The following is a 27,586-nucleotide window of genomic DNA, read 5'->3' as shown; positions in this document are numbered from 1 at the left end:
TCACAAGCAGTTCTGTCTTGGCAAGGTTGAGTTGAAGGTGATGGTCCATCATCCAGGAAAAAATGTCAGTTAGACAAGCTGAGATGCGAATAGCTACCGTCGGATCATCAGGATGGAATGAGAGGTAGAGTTGAGTGTCATCAGCATAGCAGTGGTATGAAAAGCCATGTTTTTGAATGACAGAACCTAATGATGCCATGTAGACAGAGAAGAGAAGTGGTCCAAGAACTGAGCCATGAGGCACCCCAGTAGTTAGATGTTGAGACTTGGACACCTCACCTCTCCAAGATACTTTGAAGGACCTATCTGATAGGTAAGACTCAAACCATTGAAGTGTTGTTCCTGAGATGCCTTTCGCCAGTAGCGTTGATAGGAGGATCTGGTGGTTAACCGTGTCAAAAGCAGCGGACAGATCAAGCAGGATAAGTACTGAAGATTTGGATTCTGCTCTTGCCAGTCTTAGAGCTTCAACAACTGAGAGCAAGGCCGTCTCAGTTGAATGTCCACTTCTGAAGCCAGATTGGTTGTTTTCAAGGAGATTGTTGTGTGTGAGAAATGTAGAGACTTGTATTGTATTGTATTGAAATGTATTCCAGAATGATTTTAACAATGTCATGATTAGAAAATAATCTTTGGGTCAAAAATAGCTAAATATACAGATACACGTATGGAATTGTTTGAAACTGCAAAGGATCAACTTTTATTTTTATATAGTCACAATAACAACAAAACAAGTGCTTTTGTAAAATAAAGAAAACAAACAGGGTGCGCTCTCTTCTGTCTCAGTCTCTGGAAACTTTCTTGTTTCTGAGTCGTTTCTGAGTCATATGAATGACGTGAGTCATTCATATAATTTCTGACAGTAGCCTTTTTTAATTTTCATAAGGGATAATAATGTTTATACTATATATATGTACATTTATATAGCTGAATCATACGGTGGCCGAGAAGTGTAAAACAGACCACAATTTACAAATTACAAACGCAAATACAAATCTTAAAAACTAAATAAAAATTCAGAAAATGCAACAACAATTCTGAAAACTGTATATAACAAGTCAGACAACACATAGACAAATCTGAAAATAAAATACCAAGTCAGAAAACAATGATAAATCCAAGTAGCCTAGGTCTCTGCGGACCAAAAAGGAGGCATTTCTCAAATGTTTGAGGTCCGTTTGAGGTGCCTGAAATGTGGCAGGGCTACATAAGGGACAGGGTCACAATTAAAACAAGACTATAACTTTCATCTTACAAACAATATATTTTTGACACAAACTTAAGCAAAATATATGGTAATATATGGTCCTTCCTGGGCTGTGCCCCATTCTTCAGTTTGGACTCTGTGCTTGGTCCAATTTACGGCGGCGACGGAAAAAGCCACACTAAAAATTAGATCACAAGAGTCAGTATAGATCCTTACAACTCTCACAGTTTCCTCATTATGCACAGGATTAAGCATAAAACACTAAAATAACCAACTATATTCACCACAATTTGCAGTACACAACTGCAGATTCCTGCAAGGAATACAATATCCAATGCAATGTGCTTGACTTGAGCTTCCTTGTAAACAACATCAGTGTAAGTGTGTAGACAGAGAAGGAAGTGTTTGCTTTACCTTAATGAGAATGGCAATGATGATGAAAAGGAGCAGAAACCCCCCTATGGATCCTCCAATGATGGGACCTATAGATGTCATCACACGCAGCTTCGTAATTATCACCTCCACCTGCATGGCATGATTAAATCTATCAGTAACTATCTAAATACGTGATAACATGTTTGGAAAAAAGGACTGCAGCTCACCGGAAAGGTCCTCGAAGCATCCTTCGCAGCATAGACAGTATCATCAAAGCTGTATGTTCCTACGGCAGTGATCTTGTTTGATTTCTCCTATCAGTTAGAAAAGATTTATTGTATAAACAGCCCGCTGCTGCAAATGATTGTCAGAATACCCGAACTATATAACCATACCTGAACATCATGTATCAAAACAGTGGCATTAATAATGATTTTCTGCAGCTTTTCTGCAGTCATGTTACAGCTGATGACATAGGATCCCTAGACGCACAAAAATATAAAATATATTTTATATTTATTCTACTTTTATTTAACATTTTTTGAAATCAGGGGCATTTTTTTAGGGTAATATCATACCTCCACTTTAGTATTTTCTGGAAAAACACACTCCTAATTTGAAAGGAGCAATAGATTAGTTTGAAAGCTTTTATGTTGTATATTGTTTTTCTATACAATACAATATAGTCTATGAACTAAATATTGCTTTGCATGTGATACCTCACATGGTGTGACACAAATGATGTCCAAATCAGTTTTGAATGTGTCCTTCGTTATAGTTACAACTACACTGATTGTAGCGCCATACTTATTTCCACCTGCAAACTAAAACGGAATACAACATTTAATGTGTAACATAAATGTAAAAAATCATATTTAGCTCATTCTGTTTTGAGATTGAATTTTTATATACTGTACCTGAAATACAAACTGCATATTCTGAGTCTTTCCTTCTTCTCCTTCTTCAATACTAAGTCTGCTTGGATTGGCTAAGCTGTTGTTGAGAAACAAATAATGATAATAATAATCATAAATATACATAAAATTACAAAATCAAGTGGTTTTAAGATACTGGTTGTATGTTCACTTACCCAGTTAGCTGGAGTGGTAGGGAATACTTCACAGCAAATGAATATATTTTAGAGTCAAGAATTTCCAAGCCATTATTCTGACTAAAACCAGAGAAAAGATTTTCAAAATAAATATTTTAAAATAAAAAAGCAGATTTTTTTTTACATTGTAAAAATGTAAACTTATTTAATTAAAAGATTATTGGAGCACATTTTGCAAGAAGTTCTAAAAAATTGTTTCTAAACTAAATGCTTTTTTGGAAATGCAGTTCTCAAACCTGGTTAGATTAGCAATAATCTCAGCATTCTTCAAATCTGATTTGATGTCACTGAGCTGCCATGAGATGAAAAGGTTGGTCTAAAAAAACCAAAATTTTTAATTACTGAAAATAAGCAGGAAAAAAAGATCAGATTTCCGAATGTTTCAAAGATGTGTGACTGATTCGTACCTGTGCTTCTCTTTTGAAAACAGGGTGTTGAAGATTGCACTGTATCTGATTGTCATTCTTCACAGGACAGGTGGCACCTTCTATTTTCTGTAAGTGAGACACCAAACCAGTGTGTCGCATATCTATTAAATGTGTCAACAGCAGATTTAATTGTCTTTTGAAGATAAGCTCATGTTTTAACCTTTTGTCTCAGTATGCTGGGGAAGGTCAAAGTCAGGGTGGTCTTATAGGAAGGGTCTCCAGTGTTTATAAGACTGAAATCGATACTCAAGCTTTGAGTTTCTCCGATTATGATCAAAGTTTCACTGAAATAGAAATGATTTTAGTTACAAAAACTCAAAACAAAATTAAAATAAGAGTTCATTTAATCAGTACATACCTAATTTTTGAATGAGATAATGTAATGTTTGGTTTACAATCAGTAGAATTGCAATCCTTTGTAAAGGAAATCTATAAAAGGCAAAAAATAAATAAAAATAAAGATAATTATATGATATTATCATTTTAAATGTTATTACAGATATTTAAAGTCATTTAATGAGCCATTTCACAATTGGATAAGATTTTATTTTTTTATGTGTCTTTTAATTATTAAAAGACACATACATTTGTCACAAATTGTATTTCAAATAAATTATGTTCTTTTGTAATTAAAGAATTCTCAAAAAAGCATTATAGTTACTACAAATCAGCAAATTAGAATGATTTCTGAAGGATCGTGCGACAATGAAGACTGGAGTGGATTTTGAAATATAGTCAAACAGAAAACAGTTATTTCAACATTTTTATATTAAATATTAGTATTTTCAGCTGATTTCTGATCAAATAAATGCAGCCTTGATGGGCTTAAGACACTTTTGAAGAATCTTTCTGACTCCAAATGAAGTGAAGTAGTGAACAAATAGTGAAAGACAAATGTTATTAATTTGTTTAAAAATATTTTACCTCCTTTACAACCTCTGTTGTAGTAAATGCATCAAGAATTCGTGGAGGGGTTTCATTTTGATGTAGATCCAATGAAAAATTCATCTTAAATTCAATAGGTAAAAAACAATCAAAACAGCCCTGAAAGGAAAACACAGTTGTTCTCAGTCAGCATCATAAAGAAAGAGTCATCGCTCTCAATTGATTTTTATGATAACTAATTTGCCTTTTACAGAATGCTGTCAATTTTTCTCACAATTTGTAGTACCAATAGGATTAGGTTGAAAAGCTGTCCCTGTTTCAAGTTTTATTTGGTTAAAAACTGGACAAGTGGGGTAGGTAAAAAGAGCCAACATACCAAATATTTGAGGTTGATAAAAGTTGTACACTCTTCATCTGGTTTCAAGGTTAAGGATTTTTCTAAGAGATCTCTGCCGTCAACAGTGAGACGCTTTTTGTTTACTCCAGAATCCAAGGCAATTTGGTACTTAATAGGAAGATCAACTTAAAATGACAGAAAGTGAATATGGTTAAAATAATCATGAAGATAGTTCTGGATCAAAAATACTCACTGAACTGAAAGAGAATACTTACTTTTAAGATTTTCATTAACCACTTTAAAGCATATTTGGTACTTTATGTCAAACTTGCTGGATATTTCAGTCTTCTGTTGATTGAGAGGAATTTCATCTGGAATGATTGTTATTTCTGGTTTGATAACAATAACAGGGATAGTCCTGTAAAAAAAAAAAAAAAATGAAACAACATCTACAGAGAAGGTCCCACCATCTATAAATGAAACAGAAAGTACACTAAAGTATAATATAAAAATAAATAATTGTTTGTCACTTTGAACAACATAACTAGATATTTTTTACTCACTCAAAAATAAGCACTCCCCCTTGACTTCCAACAGCGATGAAGGCCTTATTTGATGCTTTATCAGGTGCACCACTTACTGACAGACCAAAGTGCACAAGTTTCATTCCAAAATCTGAGGGTGAAATTTTCTAGGGAGGACACAGCAAATTACAAAGAGACTCAAACTGAATCAGTCTTATTTTTTTAATTTTTATAATTTCTGCTATAGTGGGATTTTTGTTTTAATCAAGTTTTTATAATTGTATTTTATTAATTTGATTAAAATAATTAGTATAAAATAAATATATACATCAAAAAATAAATAATTTAAATTATATATATATTCGTAATTCGTAATTTTAGAACAATTAATTTCAAATAATAAAACATAACATAATATAACAATAATATATGCTGAAACGCACTTGTGAAAAAATAAGTCCATGTTTGAATCCATTGTAAATGTAAATGCTTCCAGAGGAATCTGTTTCTAGAGGAGCGCCAACTGCTACATCATTGAACTTGTTCCCATCAATGTCTCCTATAGAGGCAATGGCTGCACCAAACCTGGCGAAGGTCTGACCTTCATCACCCTCCAGCTCACTGGACACACTCTCAAACCTGTCCTGCTTTGGAATGATTAAAAACACCCCCGTGAGATGGAAATTTAACCAGTCCACATTTATTCAAGAGCTGAAAGGAGTGCATGATCTTACCTGATTCAGTTTGTACACTAGCACTTTGCCTTCTTCTCCATTTCGATGAAAATGTGGTGCTCCAACTAAAAGATAATCTGTGTATTTATCTTTATCAATGTCCAAGGCACAAAGAACCGATCCAAAGTAAGATCCAACCTATGATAATTATACATAATTTATTACTATCATATATCATATATAATTAATTAACAAATGCATAAACTAAAGCTTGTAACTGACAAATAATCAATCAGAAGAAAAAAAAAACTTTCTTAAAGTAAAAAAATATTTAATTTAAATGTATTGTATATTGTTTAAAAACTTTTCAGAGATTTTAAAAACTCATACTGACATTTTTATCAAATATTTCACTTTTTCTATGAATTCATGATATATACCATTTCAAGATTACTCTATTCATTTTAGTGGAAACTGGTCATCAAAAATGGTCTGGTCTTAAAAAATTACTTTCTTTAAATGAGTGCCAAAAACTTAAAACAAACAAACAGTTTGGCGTGTTAATATCAACAGTTTTAACTTTAAATACCTGATCTCCTTGGAGCACATACTTTGTAGAGCCGCTAAAAATAAATACCCCACCAGTCAAGTTATACCGTGGTGCACCAGATATGTAGAGTGTTTTACTGGGTTTTACTTTAGCAGAAGTGACACTGTAACCTGTGATTCGGGAAGGAGATTCAACAAACATGAACCTGAGATGACTTTCAATTATTCAGATATATACATTAAAAAATCAATTGATTTCACAACATTAATTTTAAAGATGTTTAAATTCTCACACAAATAACTGACACCTCGTCAAAAACCTTCACTCACCTAAATAGGAAAATTTGGGTCCATTATTAGAGTCATTCAAGAATTGCAACGTGTCACCAGATTGCAAAAAGACTCCACCACTCCAGTCATAGGCTCCAACGGCTCCAAAAAGATAAGAATTCTACACAGAAGACAAAAACAAATGTATGTTATTAGCAGAATGATTAATCATCTTGGGAAATCCACACATTGTTAATAGTGATACAAAGATTAGTTTCTCAAATTAAAGCTATCTTACGTCCTGCATGATATGGGAGCTGAATCCAGCTTCAGCCAGCTGGAACTGAAATCCTGCACCTTGCTGAGTGCCTAAGACACAAAGTGTTCAGATAATTGCATGAAAACCAGATGGCAATAATTGTTGGTTTTCATGAGTGAGCCATTGATCATTCACTCAACAAATAATTAAAACATGCTAACTCATTTAGGGACTTAATGGAGGAGTCATTGAAATATTCACTTAACCATTTCCTTAAAGTACGCTGAGTCATGCACACACAAAAAAACATCTACATGTGTTGATTGGAGATAAAATGCTTGATTATACAATGGTTTTGTTCAGAACAATGTTCGTTTGCAATAAACGTGAAATGGGAGTCAAGCCCGTATTCTTTACCAGTAACCATCGCGACAGTGACCGAAGTAAAATCAAAGATGGCGACGTCCATAAAACTGAAAGTCTTATCACTTTCGGACACAACAAGATTCAAATCAAGCCGCATGTTCTTTCGTCAAATCTTCAGCAAACCAACAGCAGCTCTTAAATTTGGGTGGGGAGAGCAGCATTTGAAAATTGTGCAGAACACAAAACTGACAGAAGCAGCTCCGGTGGAAAACTGACGGGATTTAAAACTTTCAGATGACAGACACAAAGCTAATTTCTCCGTCACTACCAGAGACTGTATAAAAACATGGATGTAGTGTCCGTGATGTCACCCATTGGTTTCTGTAGACCGTTTTTGTAGCCAAAAGTGGGCGGAGGCGGCAGTCACAAACTTGGCAGCGCGTCACCACGTGTCACTCCCGGTTTACAAAAATAGGGAAAATGCGGGAGCTGGTCAAGTATAGGTCTCTGCAGGAAAGTAATGGGAGTTACGAGATCAAGGTGTTTTTACACAATGATACTTGATTGGTTTATCTAATAGTGACGTTAGGTTTAGGGGTGGGGTTGGGTAAGGTTGATCATTTAGATTGCATGATTCAGAAACATCCAGCAGTTTCAAAACACCCACATGGTGATATACGCCCACTTTTGCTCTGCACAGACCTAAGTCTCGAGCTGGTTGTTGAAGCCACGCCCACCTAGCCAGACAGTGGGCGTTTCACAATGTCAAGGATACTTTCTTGGCAGGACTGGTCCTTCCAATTCACTTCCTTCAGAGGCTAGGCGAGACTCCTCGGAGAACACGCTATGAGAACACATAAATGGAACAGGCTAGCAAGTGCACATAATTGCGCTGTGAATAACGCTGTGAATGGTATCGTTAAATTTCTTTGGACAATTTAACTAGTTATTTATAAAAGAAATGCAGATGACACAACCAAGCTAACAATTGTTAAATGACAGGTCTGGTTCAGTTAACCATTTGTATTTGTATAATTTACAATATCAATATGGTATTAATTTGTACTGGCATTTAAATATTAAACTTTACTCATATTTACTACAGTTATAACCAGTGTTGGGAAGTAACTAGTTACATGTAACAGCGTTACGTAATTTAATTACAAAATAAATGTAACAGTAATCAGTTACAGTTACTAAGAAAAAATGAGTAATTAAATTACAGTTACTTATGAAAATTGTAATGATTACAAAGATGATTACATTTGAATATTTACACACATCCACATACAGCTTATTTCTTTCCCAAATTGCACTAAGACATGTGTCCCATAATCCGTAGAATTCAGTCATAAAAATGGAATTCAGCCTAGAACGCGGACGAAATATGCCACATTTTGGATGAATGAATCAAAAGTAGGTCAGTACACTTGAATAAAAACGCGATATGGACTGGTGTCTGTGAATATTAAGCCGCAAAAAGACTGAATATGAATCCTGCACGTTCTGCGTTTCTGTGGAAATCAGGCGCTGACTGGACTTTGGGAGAACCGGGACTATTCCCGGTGGCCTGGCAGACGATTTGGCCCTCTACTTTGATATTGTTATTGTATAATTGCAGGCCGAATATACTAAAGCGATTATTTCCGAATCCGCCATTCGATAATTAAATCTCTAATAAATCATGAATCGGTTAGTTTGTGACTGGCCATGGTTGGTCTCGCGCGCTCTCTGCGCCTCCGCTGAACGGTTTGGATCAGACTCCGGAGTAATCAATGCGATAGAGAGAGACCAGAGTGAACTGTGTAGCGCACAGCTGGAGCAGAGAAGCGACACTTCTGTTCAGGGTTTCAGGTGCAGGTCAGTTTCATCTGTAAATATATGCTAATGTAGTTTTGTCTTTGTTTAATTAGTCAATAGCAGCAGCAGCACATTGCTCACACTCACTCAAAATACTGTATAAACGACGTCATTATTATCTATTGTAATGTTACAGTAGTAATACAGCAGACAAATCATCATATTTCCTTAGGAAAATTAATGTAGCCTATGGTATGGTACTAACCGTGGTTTAACATGGAATTTGTTGTAAAAATAAATACAAGTGGTAATTCATTTGCCAAAAAAAAAAAAAAAAATGCACCTACAACATGGTAAAAGTCAAATAAAAATCTTCAGTATTAAAGTCATGAGAGAGATGGATGAATAATGGAAGTGAAGGTGCAGTTCAGGAGAGAACTCTTAATTATGTTGCAAGTCCCCCAACCTACGGATTCAAATTTTTCATGTCAGGTCCATAAAAAAACAATAGGGTTGTCCATGTTTCAGAATGGGTTGTGGGTGTATGAGTGTGAGATTTCCCAGCCTATTTTTTTATTTTTATTTTGAGAAACTATCATCATATCATATACAAAGAGACAGCAGTGTTTCAAAAAGACACCAATGTTTCAGGAGTTTAGTACACAAAATAGGACACATGCTTATTAGATAACCATATTTAAGTTGATGTATATGCTTTTATTTTTTTATTAACAAATTTTCCCCAAACCATTGTTAGATGCAGTTAGATGCCTGTAGTTATGCAAAGATTTGGTTTCAAAAACAGTATCTATAAACTATTTATTTTGATTTTAAATCTGCATTGAACTTCAGATCAATCTCATTAAAGTAAAAGGCAGTACTAAAGTCTGATTGTGTGGTGGATGTGTTCAAATGGGATCATCTTAATTCAAGTGATGAAGGATGGTGAAAGTCTGACAGTGTTGAGCACTACTTTAAGGTTAAACCTGCATGGTGTAAATGGTTGAAGATGATTAACAGTTGCAAAGAAACATTCATTAGAAATTTATAAAAGTATTCAAAAAGTATTCAAAAGTTATTAGTTACATTACTTTTTTAAAGTAATTAAAAAAGTTACACTACTATTACATTTTAAACAGGGTAACTTGCAATCTGTAACCTATTACATTTCCAAAGTAACCTTCCCAACACTGGTTATAACAAATGTTTGGTAACGTAAATAAAAACCGTTAACGCTCGGGCTCCGCTAACGTTTGACATTTTTGAATTTTTGAACAAGATAGCAAAGCTGCGCGCATATGATTGTGGGTGATTTGAGAGCGCGAAAGATACACATATGCATCCTTTTCTGTGTATGGGATATTTTTTGAACAAAGAATTCCGAGGATCCTCGACATTGGAACAGTCCTTCGACGGATGTCGATGACGTAGCATCCTCGAAATATTGGCTTCCGAGGATCCTTCCTTGACATTGAGAAACACCTAGTGGGTCATTATACTGTAAGCAGAACACTGTAGGCGTTTCTCAATGTCAAGGATACTTCTTTGGTAGGACTGATCCTTCCAAGTCACTTCCTTCAGAGGCTAGGTGAGACTCCTCTTTAGCATACGGAGAATACGTAAATGGAACTGGCTAGCAAATGCACGTAATTGCGTTATTACGTCAGTGAAAAGGTCCGTTTGAATAACGCTGTGAATGGTATCATTAAATTACTTTGGACTACTTAACTAGTTATTTATAAAATAAATGCCGTTGACGCAACCAATTGTTAAATGACAGGTCCGGTTCAGTTAACCATTTGTATTTGTATAATTTACAATATAAATACGGTAGTAATTTGTACTGGCATTTAAACAGTTAAACTACACTTATATTTACTACAGTTATAACAAATGTTTGGTAACGTAAATAAAAACCGTTAACGCTCCTACTACGTTCGTCATTTTTTTATTTTTTGAACTAACGTTAGATAGGATGCGCGCATAGGATTTTGGGTGATTTGAGAGCGCGAAGAGCGCGAAGGATAAACATATGCATCCTTTCCTGTGTATGGGATATTCTTCGAACGAGGGACTCAGTCCTTAGGCCGGTGACACACTGGATGCGTGGCGCAAGCGTCTTAGCCGCGTGGCGTGTCGGTTTTTAATTCGGCTACCATGTTAACAGGTTAGAGCTTACAGACCGCCTGCGTGAGACGCGCGTCTCAGGCGCGGCTCGAGCCGCGCGGCAAACGCTTGCTTGCTAGAAATAGAACCGACGCCTATTTTTACCGCGACACGCGCGCGTGTTGGAAGCTTTTCCAGGCAAAATATAATAGGAAAATGTGTTTAAATGTCATTTTGTACACAAATACATATGAATTCCTGATATTTTGATATTTGAAAGTCTATAGGTTGACATAAATTCAGATATAAATGTAATAAAAAAAAATAATAATAATAATTATCGATTTTCAAATATTGCACCTGTCAAACATAATCTATTTCGCCGTCAATACTTTTGACGATGTCCTTCATCAGTAGGCGTAGGTGTAGGTGTGTAGAAAAAAGTATATATTGTTGTAATGAAGACATGAGCCTGGTCTGTCAACGGTCTCCCTCTACAGCAGCAGCGCGCCAGCGCCGCGTCAGGCACGCTTCTGGTGTGTAAAGACACAGAATCCGCCACGCTTCTGGGACGCTACTGGGACGCTTCAGACACGCGGCGCTCACGCCACGCAGCCAGTGTGTCACCGGCCTTAGTTGAAATTCCGAGGATCCTCGACATTGGAACAGTCCTTCGACGGATGTCGATGACGTAGCATCCTCGAAATACTGGCTTCCGAGGATCCTTCCTTGACATTGAGAAACACCTTGTAAATGGCATGCGCTCTGTGCAACCAAAGTCATATGGCAATATAAACAGCGTAAAAAGCAGGACTTTTTTATACACACTAAAACGCTGGCAGATATGGCGTCGTTTACATATTTTTGCACGTTTTTCGCACTGATCTTGCAGTCACAACAGCATAGCCTATATTTTGGTGCAAATACTGTTTGTTTAAAAAACACCATATTTGACAGCGTTCAACAATTAATCTACACTGAAAAAATGGCAATTGGCAGATTGTTCAATTTGCACAAATACATTTCGTATTTCCTACATGATTATTTTGTTTCTCATCTAAACATATTTTAGTCTTGTAAGACAACTAATTATCTTCAGGGAGGGATGGCACCAGATACTTTTGGGTGGTGTAACGTTAGGGGATATAAGTTACTTACAGAACGCTTAGGCCTTCTGGCTGAACTATGTATCTTTTAAACTTGATCACAAAGAATCCTTGTTATTCTCTGTTTATTTTGAATTCTCTTTTAAAGAAAGTCATTTCACTTGGCCCCTTAATTGCAACGAATGGAAAAATGCTTTTCGGGGTGCGAACGGGGTGGGGGAGGGGATTTTACAGAACGTAATCGACTTAAATTGGGAAATACCAAAAAAATCACAAAATGCATGCCACACTGAAATTTACTTTCATATTTCAAATCCGCACTAAAATCTTATATGCTCTTGTGTTTTATGCTGGAAAATAGTTATTTCCGGTTCGCGAATGAATCGTTCAATTTAATCGGTTCTTAGTGAACCCTTTGAACCATAGACTTAACATATGAGAATGAGAAGTTGTCGTCATAGCACAAAGCCCCTCCCTCGATTTCACGGTCTCCGCCATGTTGGAATCAGAATGAGCTTTATTGACAGATATGTTTACACATACGAGGAATTTGTTTTCGTGACAGAAGCTCCGCAGTACAACAGAATGAAAGCGACAGCGGCGGCGAAACAGGATTGTTTAAATGTGTTGTTAAGAGGAGGTTCTCGCAATTCTGCACTGTTTTACCATGCCTGGAAGTTACTGTTGCGTTAAAAACGGCTGAAGTAGCCTACCTCACACGATACATATGGAAAACATAGGAACAATGAAATACCGTTTTTTTAGGTTACACCAAGCGCAAAACAGCGGTATTTGGAGAAACTCTCAAGTGGCACAGAGACCTGGACCATTTACCTCCATGCACACATGGACATTGGGAATTATATTGTTTTTGGTTTAAGTTACTACACAATGCAGGAGTTTAAAAGCCACAAGTCTTTGGAAAGTTACGAGGCTTTCTGCTGTGGCTGGGTCCATTTACAGCAGGTGATGAAAACAGTGTTGTACTGGCCAAAGTAAGTTTATTCACATGAGTTTTAGCGTATTGTGATTACATTGCGTTTAGAATTAACTGCGACTGAACACTAGATTGTAACGAGATGTACAATGTATACGAACGTTTCCAACATGTTTTGATGTATGCTAAAGCTGTGTATGTTTAGTTTTAATTTGATTTTAACCCAATGACACATACTGTGCCAGGTTTTTTTTTTTGTTGGGGGCTGCAAAGTGGACAAACCAGTTCTGGGTTAGCTAGGGTAGTTAAATGTGTGATTGCGAGATGTAAATGTCCGGGTTAGATTAAGCCATTAACAGCGTGAATGCAAATTGACTTACATTGTAAACAATATTATTCCCAATGTCCATATGTGTGCACTGAGGTATATGGTTCAGGTCTCTGTGCCGCTGCAGGGAGCTGCCTGAGAGCTTCTCCAAACACCGCTGTTTTGCGCTTGATGTGAGCTTGTTCCTGTAAGGTCCACTTTCTTTCGCCTTATGTTTTTGCATTGCTTTACTTTCTTCCTTTTCTTTCTCGTATTCGTAGATCCGTCTCGATCTGTTCCGCCGACAAAATAAATGCGCAAAAATGAAAGCGCTCTGAAATGTTTAGTCGCGCCTCTGTGAACTTCTGAAGGCATTGCCCCTGGCAACAGATAGCGTATCCTGCCATCAGGGACGACCGGCTCAGACCCCTCCCAAATCGGCAAGTGACTTCTCATTCTCAATAGATGTCTTTGTTTTGAACCAATTCACCTAATCGAATTGAATCGTTTGAAACGGTTCGCGTCTCCAGTAAGCATTAGTACACAAATGATTTAAGCTGTTAAACTTTTTTAAGGTGGCTGACACTCACTCGGAGTCAAAATAAAACAGTATCCCGGAGTAATTAATTTACTCAAACAGTACACTGACTGAACTGTTGTGAAGAGAGAACTAAAGATGAACACCGAGCCGAGCCAGATAACGAACGAATACGCCCACTGCTGGAGCGCTTCTCGTTCTCGAGTCAAGAACCAGTTGCATCGTTTGTCGCATCACCAGTACACTGAACCAACTGAACTGAGAATCGTTTCTGTCAGACGCATCTCATTTTGGGATCGATGAGTGGATGATACTGCGTATGCGTGTAATTTTACAAGAGGAGAAAATTAAATGTGTAAACTATCAAGACAAAACTTTTGCAAATGGAAATCTTCCATGTCTATGGTGGTTAAAATAGCAAGTAATCCACAAATTACATGCGTCCTATTCAGTACGAATCACGGATAGACTAAGATCTATATAAAAAAAAACTACTGTTCACTAATGAAAGCTCTTAGTAAGCCTTACTGTTACAATAATAATGTATCACTGTATTTTTTTAAGTTAAGAAGGAAATGTGTTCAATTCTCTAAAATCATTAACTAGCCTACCTCTGAGAAAATGTTATTGCTTTAAAACTAATGAATTTTTTCTTATATTTTACAGATATGAGATTCATCTGGTCAAGTGTAATTTGACCTGCAAATGCATACTATGAAGTGGTGAGTATTTTTGTCAATCTACTGCAAGTATATTTGATTACCTTTTTTCTGTTTTCAGTATTCCTCTCTATTAGGGCTGGGTGAAAATATTGATTTCACAATTTTAATCAATTCTCATTTTTATGAACCAATATCAATTCTTAAATACCAGGAATCTATTAGTCATCCTGTTTTCAGTTGATGAATGAATGGAACATTGTAGTGCACATCCCATCCAATAACTCAGAATAATCTTTGTGCTTTGTTATTATTGATATGAAACAAAGTCTCAGATTTCAAATTACGTCCATTTCCTTACTAAATTCAAAAACATAAATACCGTTTTGGCGCTGTGGCGTGAGATCGCTCAGGCTCAGCTCAAGAGAAGCACATGATCTTCTCTTCCTCAATAATATATAAAATAAACATGAATGAGCATTAGGGCTGTCAACTTATATTCTAAATTTGAATATATATTCAAAAACGTGAAAATTAGAAACGAAGGTGAAAATTAGAACACTATAAAAGAATCATGTAAATCCAAAACCCAGTTAACCTTGAGATTATTAGTAGAACAAAATATATGGATATGAGAACATGTACAACTAATTAGTGCTGGGTGGTTGACCAAAAATGTATATACAGTTTTTTTTTTTTATTATTATTATACCGGTTTTCCGGTTTATGACGGTTTAGGTGTCTAAACAAGCAGCACGCGCTGTCAGTGATTTCAGCCACTAGAGGCCGCTCTCACACTGTATAATGAAAACAGAGCCTTCTCAGCCACTGCAGCAACAGACCCAACCTGGGAAACTTTCAGCCGCTCCAGCAGAGGACGAAACATGGAAAACTATCAGCAGGGATTTTTGCCGATAACAGACTGTTCCACCAATCAACTATCGGTGCCGATTAATCGGCAAAACTGATAAATCGGTCAACAGCTAATCCTGATGCACTACATCCTCAATTTTCAATTTTACTTCACAAGTGATGTGTGCGCGCGTGTACTTGTGTTCACCTATTCGGGAAGTCGCAGTGACATTCCAGTTAAGGTTTCAAGGAAGTAATGCCTGTTTATGCCATTAGGAAATTAAATTTGGTAAAATAAATGTTTTTAAAATAAATGTTAATTTCAAAGCAGTGCTCATTCATCAGTGTATTATGTAACCATTAGAGATGCACAACAAAGCTTGCATTTCCAGGTATGTCCCTCTTTGGCTGATTTATTTTCAAGATGGTGGCTCAACATGACTTCCGCCATTAGAAAAATTCACTCGTATGTATTTTAAATGGCAACTTACTTATACACTTACAAGAATACTTAATTAGTTGACTTTGAATTGTATAAACATTGAGAACATGAGAACATATAATTTTGAAAGAACAAAAAAAAAAAATTACTTTAACTATTACACAGTGTAGCTTTAATTACTCTTGTCTCGACTCCCTCTGCTATTGTATGCTACCACGACAAAGCACACCAGTACATTATTATTGGTATTCTGTAATTATACATATGCCTGCCGTAAAGTTGCTGACCAATGCACAGTTGGGTATCTTTGATCTAAACTTGTAGGACTACCATCCACAATCCTAGAACTGAGGTCTAACAGTAATCTGTAATCAGTCATCTGTCTTTCTTGGTCTTGTCTGGTTCTCATTATATACAAGTTCAAATTTTTCATGATATCTACATTATTAAATGATTGAAATTGCATTTGTTTGAATATTCCCAGAGCAGTGCCCGGTGTTCTGTTGAATCTCATTTTGTCTGTGCATTCTGCAGGATGATGACGAAGCCTTCATCCAAAAATCCACAGAGGAAACCACAGTGGGAATCTACATTCTCAAATTCTGTGATAGATCAGATGACATCGGGCTTGCTCTGGAAGGCCAGAACATCTTGCAAGGCTTGGAAAACTCTGCGTTAGCTATGGCAATGCTTTTTGGTCTTATGCATGCCTTAAATCTCAACTACTCACCTGAAATGAAAAATACATTTGAGGTACTGCAGAAGATAGTCTTCTGTTTTTTAATAACTTGATACTGTTCATTTACTTCTGTAGCACATACATAAAAATGAGTTGTACTCTTAAAAGAAATGCATGAATTTGACTTCTTCTGATTTTAAAATTGAAAACAAAAATGTCAAGGTATGCTTTTGACAACTTGATATTGTTCACCTTTTCCTCTACACCTGTTTGACGGTGTATTTGTCCTAATGTTTGTTTTGTTGCAGTTACTGTATGAATGGTTATTACTGTTCACCTTTTCCATGACATGTTTGACTGTGCATTGTCTTTTACTTGAAGTGATGAATAAATTAAATGAGTAAAGTGATATGAGTACTTATGTGCTGTCATTATTTATTGACATTTGTTCATGCAATCTAAGCTATTAGAATTATTAAAATTTATTTTATAAAATAAATATAAAAATGTCATGTTCATTTAACAAGCACAAATTATGTGTCTTTAACATATAAAAATCATGTTCGTTTAACAAGCACAAAATATGTATCTTTAACATAAAAATCATGTTCGTTTAACAAGCACAAATTATGTATCTTTAACATAAAAAACATTTCCGTTTAACAAGCAAAAATTCTGTGTCTTTAACATATAAAAATCATTTCCGTTTAACAAGCAAAAAATATGTACTTTGAACATATATAAATCATGTTTATTTAACAAACAAATGATGTATTTTTAAAATATAAAAATAATATTCGTTTAACAAGCAAAAATTATGTAGCTTTAACGGATGTAAATCATGTTGCGTAAACCTAACTTCATTATGTGCAACCGATGTACATATTTTTTTATGTTAATCCAACAGTTTTTTTTTTTCAGTCTATAGTGTAAATCTGAACCGGTTGTGAGTTCTTAAAATTTTACAAGTCTGAGTTCGGTTACAGATTTTGGATGTAACACCCGTGAATAACCAAAATGTGAACATAACGGTTGCTGCTGTGTGAACATGGCCATACTCAATTAATTTAATTCTTGTTCACTGAAATGTTATAATATAAAAACAGTGTCACTCTGATTATCAGAAAGGCTTAATTTTACAAAGGCTGTTTATGTAGACTCCTGCAGCTCATTCAATCAGATTGTAGCATGCAAACTATCCACAGAACTGCCTTTCTCTATTACAGCGTAATGTTTACTGAAACTTTCTTACCTTCAATTCCAATTAAACTTTGTTGCAGTAATGACAGAATATCATTTAATGCAGCATAATTGGAAACATTGAAAAATCTGCCACGGTCTGCTATCTCCATCATCTCTTCTATTGCTTTAGCTTTTGTCAGAATGCCATCACCAACCTAAAGGTAACGGTGGTTATTGCAATTGTATGGGTTTTATGATTTATTTGGTAAACCATCATAAGATCCTTAACTATACATTAGCAAGCTATGAGTAAAAATATGATTTGAGTGTTTTAGTAGGACTCTAGATTTATCTGCAAGACAAATTTAAATAAATTACTGTAATTTGTAAATCCACAGATGATGCACATTTAAAAACTTTAAAATGTTATTTATTATCTATAATGCTGTGGAAAGCAGTAAACATGACACTTACTCCTATGGAATAGCGAGTGATGCCTTTCATTTGTGGCATGTTCAAAACATCAGTAAGATACATCTCGTCTCCCTTAATTTCTCCGTCAGACAATACAATGATAATTTTTTTGGAGTTTATATTTGATCCATTCTCAGGGATGAAAATATCTGTGCTGTAAACAACAAGTTAAACCAGTGAGATCATGACATTAACGTATCACCAACAAAAGTGCTCCATGTCAATCATGTCATATTTCATATCATTATCTGTAAACTCACAGGACATGATGGATGGCTGAGGCGGTCTTTGTGATATTGTAAATTTGCTGTATTTCTTTGACCTTTTGCAAGGTTTTGGACTCATTTTTTTTACTGTCTAGTAGTGAGATCTCTGTCCTGATCGTAGTACCATATTGCACTATTGCAAAGTTACACTGTTACAAAAACACAAGTTAATACTTTTTTTAAAATATAAAATACCTTTTAAATTGTGCTTAAAATGTGTCATAAAATGTTTTAGTTTATACTTGCATCAAAACATGTGTTCCAAACATTATACATGACTTTGTAGATGAAGTCTTTGGCTCTCTGAAAATCATCAGGTTCAATGCTTCTAGAGCCATCCAGCACAAAAGCAATCTCTGTCCCAGGATCTACAAAAGATGATCTAATACATCAGTACAGAAGTAATGGCTTCATTTATCTATGCATCTGTAGTACAACAAGATTACTACCATCCTCATCCTCATCCTCATCTTCCTCTGTGTCATCCAGCCGGGCGTCTCTTCTCATCCTCCGTTTAACTTGCACAAATTGACATGTAAAATAAATCAGATTCCTTAAATGAGTAACACTAAGGAAACAGTTTATTCAAATTTCAGATGTGCTCTCCAATATTTCTGAAGCATTTAATGTGGTTTTAACTCCTCTCGTTTCAAATAAATTCTTACGGAAAGGCTTTTAACGAAGTGAAGCCATTGATTTGATCAAAGCTTGTATCTTACATTTTATTTATTAGGATAAGAATGGTTAATTTATTTAACTTTCTCTATTTTCTTTTGTCTCTCACCGTGAATATAGCCTTGGTAGATGGCATGACATTAAATTATAAACAAACTAACCTTCATCAACCCTTCTGCATTGATTATGATTGTTGTTGTTGTTGTTGTTGTTGTTGTTGTTGTTGCTGTTGACTGAGAAGAACGAGATTTTGAAAGGTAAGGGTTTTTAATCTGTTTGAATCTGAAATACTATAATGAAATCACCCGATCTTACCTAATGCCAAAGGATTCAGTTTTCTACTGACTCTTCCAGAGGGATTCATCAGTTTACAATCTCCGTTCAAATCCTCAGTTGCTGACTTCTTTACGCGAACTTGATTACACATCTTAGGAGAAAAAAAAAAAACACAAATCTAAATTTTCATTTTTATCTTTGACAAAAAAGTAATTTCCTTTCATATTCAACCATCATTTTGATTCCAACAAAACAAACAAATGTTAATATCTTATTTTAATGAGAATTTGTGGCAGATTTTAACTTATAGATACACAATAACTCAGAAGATTAAAGTTTTCAGTGGGAAAGTGCTGATATGGTTTTGAGGGACTTCACAGTTATGACTCACAACGCTGATGGCTTCCTCCTGATAGTCACATCATTCTGGACAATTGCCAAATGTCCCAATAAATAAAACAAATACAACTCCCCAGGAATAACTGTGGTATCCTGACATTTCTATTCCTATTTTACGTTTTCCCACTATGTCCTGTTCTCTGAAGAAGAACTGATACATTTCTGTCTGCATATGTAATGGGGAAGACACGCACAGTGGTTTTAACTGTGTGACAGACTCAAAAGTTTGTGCAAACTATATCTGATAAACAGTTTACTTCTGGTTTGGTATAGCTTTGTGGTCAAACTTTTGTAAGTTAGGTTGAGAATAAAACAGTTGCCAGCCATATGTGACATCCTTATAAGGATCTTTATAAATACCATAACATGTTGTTCCTCTTCTGACGTCAGGCTAGATACTGATGCTACCGGTCTCAGGCCTTTAGGTTTTTCATCTTTGAAAGAGATATTGATGTAATAAAAGTTTTACAGTGAAAAGGTAATTGTGTAAATCAATGAGGACATTGTGAAATTAACAAGTAAAGTTTAAAATTGTTATGAAAAGACATAGACAAATGTACCATCAGAATTCACTTCAACGCATTCATCCTTTAATATGCATCTGAAAAGTGCTCCATTTTTCGGGGAAGGAAAGGAAACTCTAGAATAGACATAAAGAATTAAAGCAATTTAACAAAATTGGGATGATCTTAAAAAATAATCTCATTTAATTTACTTAAAAACATACACACACATATGTATATATATATATATATATATATATATATATATATATATGTGTGTGTGTGTGTGTGTGTGTGTGTATATATATATATATATATATATATATATACATACATACATACAAACAGCTAGAATTATATTCAACTCTAATAAATTACCCATCTGTCAATTGAATGATGGTTTGACCAAAGAGTGGATCATCTTTTTTGAAATGCGTCACAGGAGTTATTTGAATGCTGAACCCGCTCACACTCCATATGACTGTAACATACAAAAATAATTTAGACCACATACTTTTATTTCATGGGGACAATTTAATAAGATTAATTATTTTTTATAATATTATTTCTGCTTTTGCCCAGATATTTTCACATTCAAATAAAGAAAAGTTTAAATTTTGGCATCGCAAATAAATGTTATCAGCAAACATTTACATCAACATTATAAATCAATACATACCAATCATAAATAGCAGTCCTCTGTACATTTTGTGAATTTGATCAACTCCACACTTAAAAAAACATATCAGCACAGTGAGGAAGAAAACAGCTCCTTTGTGGTCTTCAAATAAATGTGTAACAGCACCCAGTCGCTGCTGTGCTGTGCTGACTGTTAAACCCGCCCCCACCACACACAATTTAAACAACATTTTTTCTCTTAAATGAAGCTGAATTTAAAATTACTTGCTTGTTACACAGAATGTTATAGTTGTTGTTGTTTTTTTTCGACCAAGACAGATTTATGGTGTCGATTTTTGGGATTTAGATGTATTATTGGTAAACTATTTTAGCTTTAATAAAAGTTTATTTGTAGTAGCAGTAGTAGTTGCAGCCCTTTATTGTCACTAGTCACAAGTACCAGCAAATCAACCTGTCCATACATATACATACATACAATATGAAAAGGGTATAGACAGGACAGGAAGACAGGATTGAGGAAGAAATACAATCTAATATAATCGGGGGGACAACCCCCAGACTATGCTCCTTTGGGAGTTCAGTGTGAGAATAGGAAAAACACCTCAGCAACATAAGCACAGAATCAGTACACTTTACAAAAAACACACGAATTGCAACAGGGAAGGGTGCTTCAGTGCTGATCATGGGCTGCACCTGTGGCACTCTTATTTAATAGGCTCAAGGAATTGAGTTCTCTCACTCTAATTTTTGTTTCTTTGGCTGCGTCCGAAATCGCATACTTAACGAGTAGGTAGGCTACTACATTTCAATAAGTACTTACTTAACGAGCGCTAAAAGAGTACGCACTCTACAGCCAAATCTCGTTGAGTATGAATGAATTCCGCCATGTTTACGTTATCATGTGACCTATGACGTTATAACAAGCGCAACAACCTCAAATATATGACTGACTGCGACAGGTTTATTATTTACTACCTAAATATTTTTATGTTGATGCAATTTGCTCCTTTTGTGGTCGGACTTGTTGAATACACAAATGCCCTTTTATTGTTATTGTAGTTTAACCAATAGATTTGTGTCGTTTTTATGTTTTAACTCTATTGAAATGACCCAGTCTAATCCTTGAAGATTAAACCCTTCATTGCATCAGTAACTCCACAACCCTACCTCGTACGGTTTTCTTCAGCTTTTGCAGTATTTGTAATATCTGCACAAATAAGACGTTCATCAGCTGCTTGAAGATCTCGCCTCTGGAGAAGAATGTTGATTTTACACCTGAAAAATGTAAGTATTACTACTTAAAAATTAAGATTAGCATTTCTAGCCCACCCCAACACTTATCAACAATAATAATGATAAATGGTGACTAATAATTATATATAAAAAATTTTTGTAAAACAAATTGTAATTCGTTCGATGAATACATCTTAATATTCAGTCAAGTAATGAATTAATGTATGTGTTAATGAAACAATTAGGCTATATTTTATTTACTGACAACAACAGGAGACATGAATAAACAAGTAAAATAATAAATAAAAGTAACCGTCACAATAAATAAAATCAAGTCAACAACACATGAAACAATACTTTATTCAGACATTGTTCTGTATTTGAATGTTTACAGATGGTGAACCCACATCCGTCCATCCCACATCCCTCACTGCTGCAGCCAGACTGAATCTGATCATGATGAGAGAGGGACATCGAGTCCTTGTCTGAGTGCACAGAGAGGATGAAGAAGACCATGATGAAGACCCTGAACCACACAACCCTGAACAAGAGCAGGAGAACATGTGCGGGACAATCTGAATCTGATCATGATGAGAGAGGGACATCGAGTCCTTGTCTAAGTGCAGAGAGGATGAGGAACACCATGATGAAGACCCTGAACAAGAGCAGGAGAACATGTGCTGGACGATCTGACTGCTGCTGTGTCTGCTCACCATGAGCACCACGACCTGGAATACACTTACACAAAGTAAAACACTTTATATCATGTTGTCAAGATTCTATTTATTGCTGAATTAAATTTTATATATATTTTTACAATTGCATGTTAATTTGATAAAGCTTCATTATTTCTGTTATTTAGTGAACTGGACTGGTCAGCAGTGTCTTTTGGTCTTTCTCTAGATGTTCTCGCTGGCTCTGGGGTCACTGAAGATGAAGAGACCACAGCAACATCTGGTCCTGATGAGAAAACAAGAGGAGATGCAGTGATGGAGCATTTCATCCATTGCACTCCATCTTCTCCATCCTCAGTTCACACAGCAGTCTGCAGACATTTCAGATCCTATAAAGATGCACAAGCACAAAACAAAAGCAGTCATTTTAACAGCACAGGGTCACTTCATTTCTGTATTAAAAGTAACAGAACGATCTTACTTTATATTTTGCTTTCAGGTTTTTTTTCCACAGATGCTGCTGTCACCTGTTCCACCACAAAAGATCTGCATCAAATGTACAGCAAACAAGAATCAGAAAAGTGTTGTAATAACTGTTTATTAATAAACTACAACTTAAGATTTAAAAGATGTTTTGAGTGAGTGTACTCACTGAGAGCCTTTGATGGCAGCATTTCTTCATCAGTCTCTCTGCAGCAGATAAACACATGTCTGTCTCATCTGTCCCTGTAACATCCAGACAAGAGTCCGTCTCTGTGATTTATTTGTTATATAATGCATTCACATGTTGAGATAGATGCTGATGTGTTCACTCACTTTATCCAACACAAGAGCTCCACAATTTATCAACAACACTAATGGTCAAATGAAATAGCAACTTATGTTTACTTAATGTATATATTTTATTTACATTACTTCCATTCATCTAAAGCAATGTAGACAGTTGATTCTCCATAATAACACACACATCTCTCACTCAAATGTCTGTTCATGTGATTTGCTCTTTTGCAGTTCTCTTAGAACATTTCTCTGTCTCATATTAAACAGACAATTAATCGTCTTTAAGCTGTATATGGTTCATGCAAATCCACTTTGGAGACGTACATATGCTTACTGGAGATCTGCTGTTCGCTTTACATAATAAAACATGTTTTGATGTTGTTGTTGTTTTTATTACAAATATACTATGATGTTACTGGCTAGCGTCTTTACACCTTAATAAATCAACAGTTTACTCTACAGTAGCTCAACAAATACGATTTTATCACATGGGAACCGTGTTTTGTTTTATAATACTCACCTTTGTAAACACCCTTTACGCTGCTCTCCTTCACGTTCGATGACGATTTATCCCTTTTGCGTGGCATTCTGGGATTGAAAAGTATCCCTTGATGAGCCCTTCAGAATCTTGGCTCAAGCAGTAGGACATCCGGGGATTTCTCGCCTACTGTTTTATGGTTCAAGGTTTCGAACGTACTTCTTTCTTCACATACTCTTTTTCCCTACTATATAGTAGGTGAGTAGGCATATTAGAACGCAAATTAAGTATACGTACAACTGAATCTCGCGAGAGTTATTGCAATTCTCGCCTACTCTTTTATGAACGCAAAAGATTCAAACTAATTTGTTGCATACTGCTTTTTCCATACTATATAGTAGAGAAGTATTCGATTTCGGACGCAGCCTCTGTCTTTGTTTGAAGATTGGGTTGACGTTTTGGTGTTCCCATTTGTTTCCACAACTCCACAAAACCCATTTTCTACAGTTATTTGGGTTGTTGTTTCTTTTATTATTCTCTAACATTTTGACCATAGACATTATTTGATTAACCTGAAATAAATGTATATTTTCTTTATTGAAACTTATTGTCAAGTGTCCCCTTTATGTTGTGAATTTGAGCCGGGTCGTATTATAAACTAGAGGTTATAAACAAATTCTGGTTTGGTGTTTTTTACTTTTTTTTACTTGTTGTTCAAGGTTTTTTGAGAGTGGAGTTTGGAAAAGGTTCATAGTGATTGGATTATTAGAGGACTCTGTTTAGAGTGGTCCAGCTGGGTTGCTAATCAATCCTTCCAATGGAGCACTATTTGTTTTGTTAGTATGTTATTTGTGAAGGTATCCCGGGTGGAGATTTAATCTCTGTTGGGGGTATGCTATTCAGGGCCTGGTTTTTACCAGGTGACATGAAGTTGAGTGTTTGAAGTGGCGCCGAGCTTGGTAACCCTTTGAAGACTAGAGAGGTTTTTTGTGTATAGTATTTCCGGAGTTGTTCTCTAATACATGCATGCCAATTGGTGTGGTATTTAGAACCAGAGTAATGTAGGGAACTTGTGAAAAAAAAATTTTCGTCTCCATTTTCTTCAAATTGGTAAGTAAGTTTACACCAGTAATTAAAGTAGGTAGGCATGTGAATATATTAGGTCAGGGGTTTTCAATCTGTGGTCCGCAGGTGGTCCGGTGGTATTGCAGGTGGGCCGCCAGTTTTTTTCCTTTTCATTTCCAGTCCATTCTAGGGCTGTGCGATTAATAGAAATCGTCATAAAATCACGATTTGAGCGTGCACGATTTCTAAATCGCTTTATAGCACGATTTTCCGCGGCCCTGACCTGACCTCCCGTAGTATTCTATCCGATCCAATCAGAATGCAATGCACCTAGCGCGAGAACAGAACAGACTGGGCATATGCCTAACTCCAGGTTCACACACTGTCTATGATGCGCCATTTTTCTGAGCCCATTTTAACGGATCAGAGCATTCACATTGCATGCGGTAAAAGGCTACAAATAAACACATTTTAAGTTCAGGTATGTGTGACCTTATAAATGATTATTTTTGTAAGAGCACTATATTGTTAACATGTTACCGATAGAGAGGATTTTTGTCAACCTTTTGAATTAGTTCTCCATGAAGGAGATTATGACGTGGTAACTGGTGTGGATTAAATTACCTTTTCAGTAGCTTTGTGGAAATGGAGTTGTGTGTAAATTAGATCCTTTTTTGTGTAGTATATTTAAAGGATATTGTGGAGATAAGTGTGAACTCCTGAAGTGGCTACTGGTTTGAAAGCCAATTTTAGCCATGGCTTCCAATGTGGAAGTTTTTCTGGTTCCGGTTTACCTAATTAATGCAGCCTAAAAATCCTTTAACAGATTTTGATATTAAAAGCATATTAGCATGTTGTGTGTAAATCAGGTTAAAGAGATGGGTCTTTAATCTAGATTTAAACTGCAAGAGTGTGTCTGCCTCCCGAACAATGTTAGGTAGGTTATTGCAGAGTTCCAGAGTGTTGGTTATTCCAACAACCCCCCAATAAAGCATTACAATAATATAACCTTGAGGTCATAATTAAATGCATTTGGATTAGCATTTCTGCATTTGACATTGAGAGCATAGGCCGTAATTTAGATATATTTTTGAGGTGGAAAAATGCAGTTTTACAAATGCTAGAAACATGGCTTTCTAAGGAAAGATTGCGATCAAATAGCACACCTAGGTTCCTAACTGATGACGAAGAATTGACAGAACAACCATCAAGTCTTAGACAGTGTTCTAGGTTATTACAAGCAGAGTTTTTAGGTCATATAATTAACACCTCTGTTTTTTCAGAATTTATCAAGTCATCAAGTTTTTTATATCGACCATGCATTCCATTAGTTTTTCAAATTGGTGTGTTTCACAGGGCCGCAAAGAAGTATAGAGCTGAGTATCATCAGCATAACACCATGTTTCCTGATGATATCTCCCAAGGGTAATATATAAAGCGTGAAGAGTAGCGGCCCTAGTACTGAGCCTTGAGGTACTCCATACTGCACTTGTGATCGATATGATACCTCTTCATTTACTGCTACGAACTGATGGCTGTCATATAAATATGATTTAAACCATCTAATGCACTTCAATTAATCCCAACAAAGTGTTCAAGTCTATGCAAAAGAATGTTGTGGTCATTTGTGTCAAATGCAGCACTAAGATCCAATAAAACTAATAGAAAGATACACCCACGATCAGATGATAAAAGCAGATCATTTGTAACTCTAAGGAGAGCAGTCTCAGTACTATGATACGGTCTAAATCCTGACTGGAAATCCTCACATATACCTTTTTTTCTCTAAGAAGGAATATAATTGTGAGGATATCACCTTTTCTAGTATCTTGTACAAAAAAGGGAGATTCGAGATTGGTCTATAATTAACTAGTTCTTTGGGGTCAAGTTGTGGTTTTTTGATGAGAGGCTTAATAAGGGTGTGGCGAGGGGGGCGTGGTTTGGCAGAGTCTGTAACGGGAGAGAGACGATGGAGCAGAGCGAGGTGTAAGTAGGTCAAGTGCAAATAACGAACACGTGTGTTTGATTTCAGTAATTGGCGTGGAGAGACCGGATATAAGCCGGAGCACGACACAGAGAGAGAGAGAGAGAGACAAGCTGGGACCTCGTGGCGATGCTGGGGAGTGACAACGACCAGAAGTCTGAGTTATTTGAGTAATATTGTGCAAAGGGCACACTGATCGTGCTTGATGCGCATTATTGTTTATTATTGGAAATAAAACGAGCGTCCCAGCCTCAAGCCGACCCCTGTCTTCTTCCTTCCTGATCATAACTGTGTCGAACCTCATCACACTGGTGCCGAAACCCAGGCACACCATTTGCGGACATCATGCAGTCACTCGCGGGTCTTCACCAAGAACAACGTCAGCACATGCTGGCAATCAAGGAGGAGCAGGACAAACGCTTCGCGGCACTCCTCTGAGCCCAGCATGAAGACTGTGAGCTGCTCGGAAGCTGAGTAAACCGGGAGGTCCAAGGACAGCACATCTCCTCTGACGTTCAACAAAATGGGGCCTCAGGACGATCCGGAG

General features: G+C 36.0%; 1 protein-coding gene and 2 long non-coding RNA genes across 3 annotated transcripts; 1 reads left to right on the top strand and 2 right to left on the bottom strand.

Moving 5' to 3' along the window:
* Positions 1-562: 562 nt before the first annotated feature.
* Positions 563-21,136, bottom strand: LOC113115187 (integrin alpha-E-like). The gene is made up of 32 exons (XM_026282587.1): positions 20,866-21,136; positions 20,565-20,667; positions 20,244-20,323; positions 20,044-20,117; positions 19,324-19,435; positions 19,170-19,241; positions 18,783-18,851; positions 18,580-18,701; positions 18,328-18,482; positions 18,068-18,221; positions 17,664-17,808; positions 6,659-6,729; positions 6,421-6,541; positions 6,131-6,261; positions 5,602-5,739; positions 5,311-5,514; positions 4,907-5,034; positions 4,619-4,761; positions 4,383-4,528; positions 4,046-4,165; positions 3,480-3,550; positions 3,282-3,405; positions 3,101-3,187; positions 2,930-3,009; positions 2,673-2,753; positions 2,500-2,575; positions 2,302-2,406; positions 2,161-2,193; positions 1,978-2,064; positions 1,810-1,896; positions 1,622-1,732; positions 563-1,385 (listed from the first exon to the last, which is right to left on the bottom strand). The coding sequence occupies exons 1-32, from the start codon at positions 21,053-21,055 to the stop codon at positions 1,332-1,334; spliced, it is 3,474 nt and encodes a 1,157-aa protein (XP_026138372.1). The 5' UTR covers positions 21,056-21,136; the 3' UTR covers positions 563-1,331.
* On the top strand, positions 12,961-16,806 carry LOC113115188 (uncharacterized). The gene is made up of 3 exons (XR_003293840.1): positions 12,961-12,992; positions 14,446-14,501; positions 16,267-16,806. It is a non-coding gene; the product is annotated as an uncharacterized LOC113115188 (long non-coding RNA).
* A 1,142-nt stretch (positions 21,137-22,278) lies between the features above and the next one.
* On the bottom strand, positions 22,279-24,346 carry LOC113115549 (uncharacterized). The gene is made up of 4 exons (XR_003293905.1): positions 24,033-24,346; positions 23,385-23,458; positions 23,214-23,278; positions 22,279-23,121 (listed from the first exon to the last, which is right to left on the bottom strand). It is a non-coding gene; the product is annotated as an uncharacterized LOC113115549 (long non-coding RNA).
* Positions 24,347-27,586: the final 3,240 nt, after the last annotated feature.

The sequence above is a fragment of the Carassius auratus genome, chromosome 15 (genome assembly GCF_003368295.1).
Source record: "Carassius auratus strain Wakin chromosome 15, ASM336829v1, whole genome shotgun sequence".
Taxonomy (NCBI): Eukaryota; Metazoa; Chordata; class Actinopteri; order Cypriniformes; family Cyprinidae; genus Carassius; species Carassius auratus.
Note: the sequence above shows the minus strand (reverse complement) of the source record. Positions and strands in the feature narration are given on the sequence as shown.

What these genes read in the sequence shown, in the direction of transcription:
- LOC113115187 (XM_026282587.1), bottom strand. Translation starts at nt 21,055, where the DNA reads ATGTTGTTTAAATTGTGTGTGGTGGGGGCGGGTTTAACAGTCAGCACA. An exon ending in ACTGAATCCTTTGGCATTAG is followed by an intron (nt 19,242 to 19,323) that starts GTAAGATCGGGT and finishes CGTTCTTCTCAG; the next exon opens with TCAACAGCAACAACAACAAC. An exon ending in ATGTGCTCCAAGGAGATCAG is followed by an intron (nt 5,740 to 6,130) that starts GTATTTAAAGTT and finishes TAATTATCATAG; the next exon opens with GTTGGATCTTACTTTGGATC.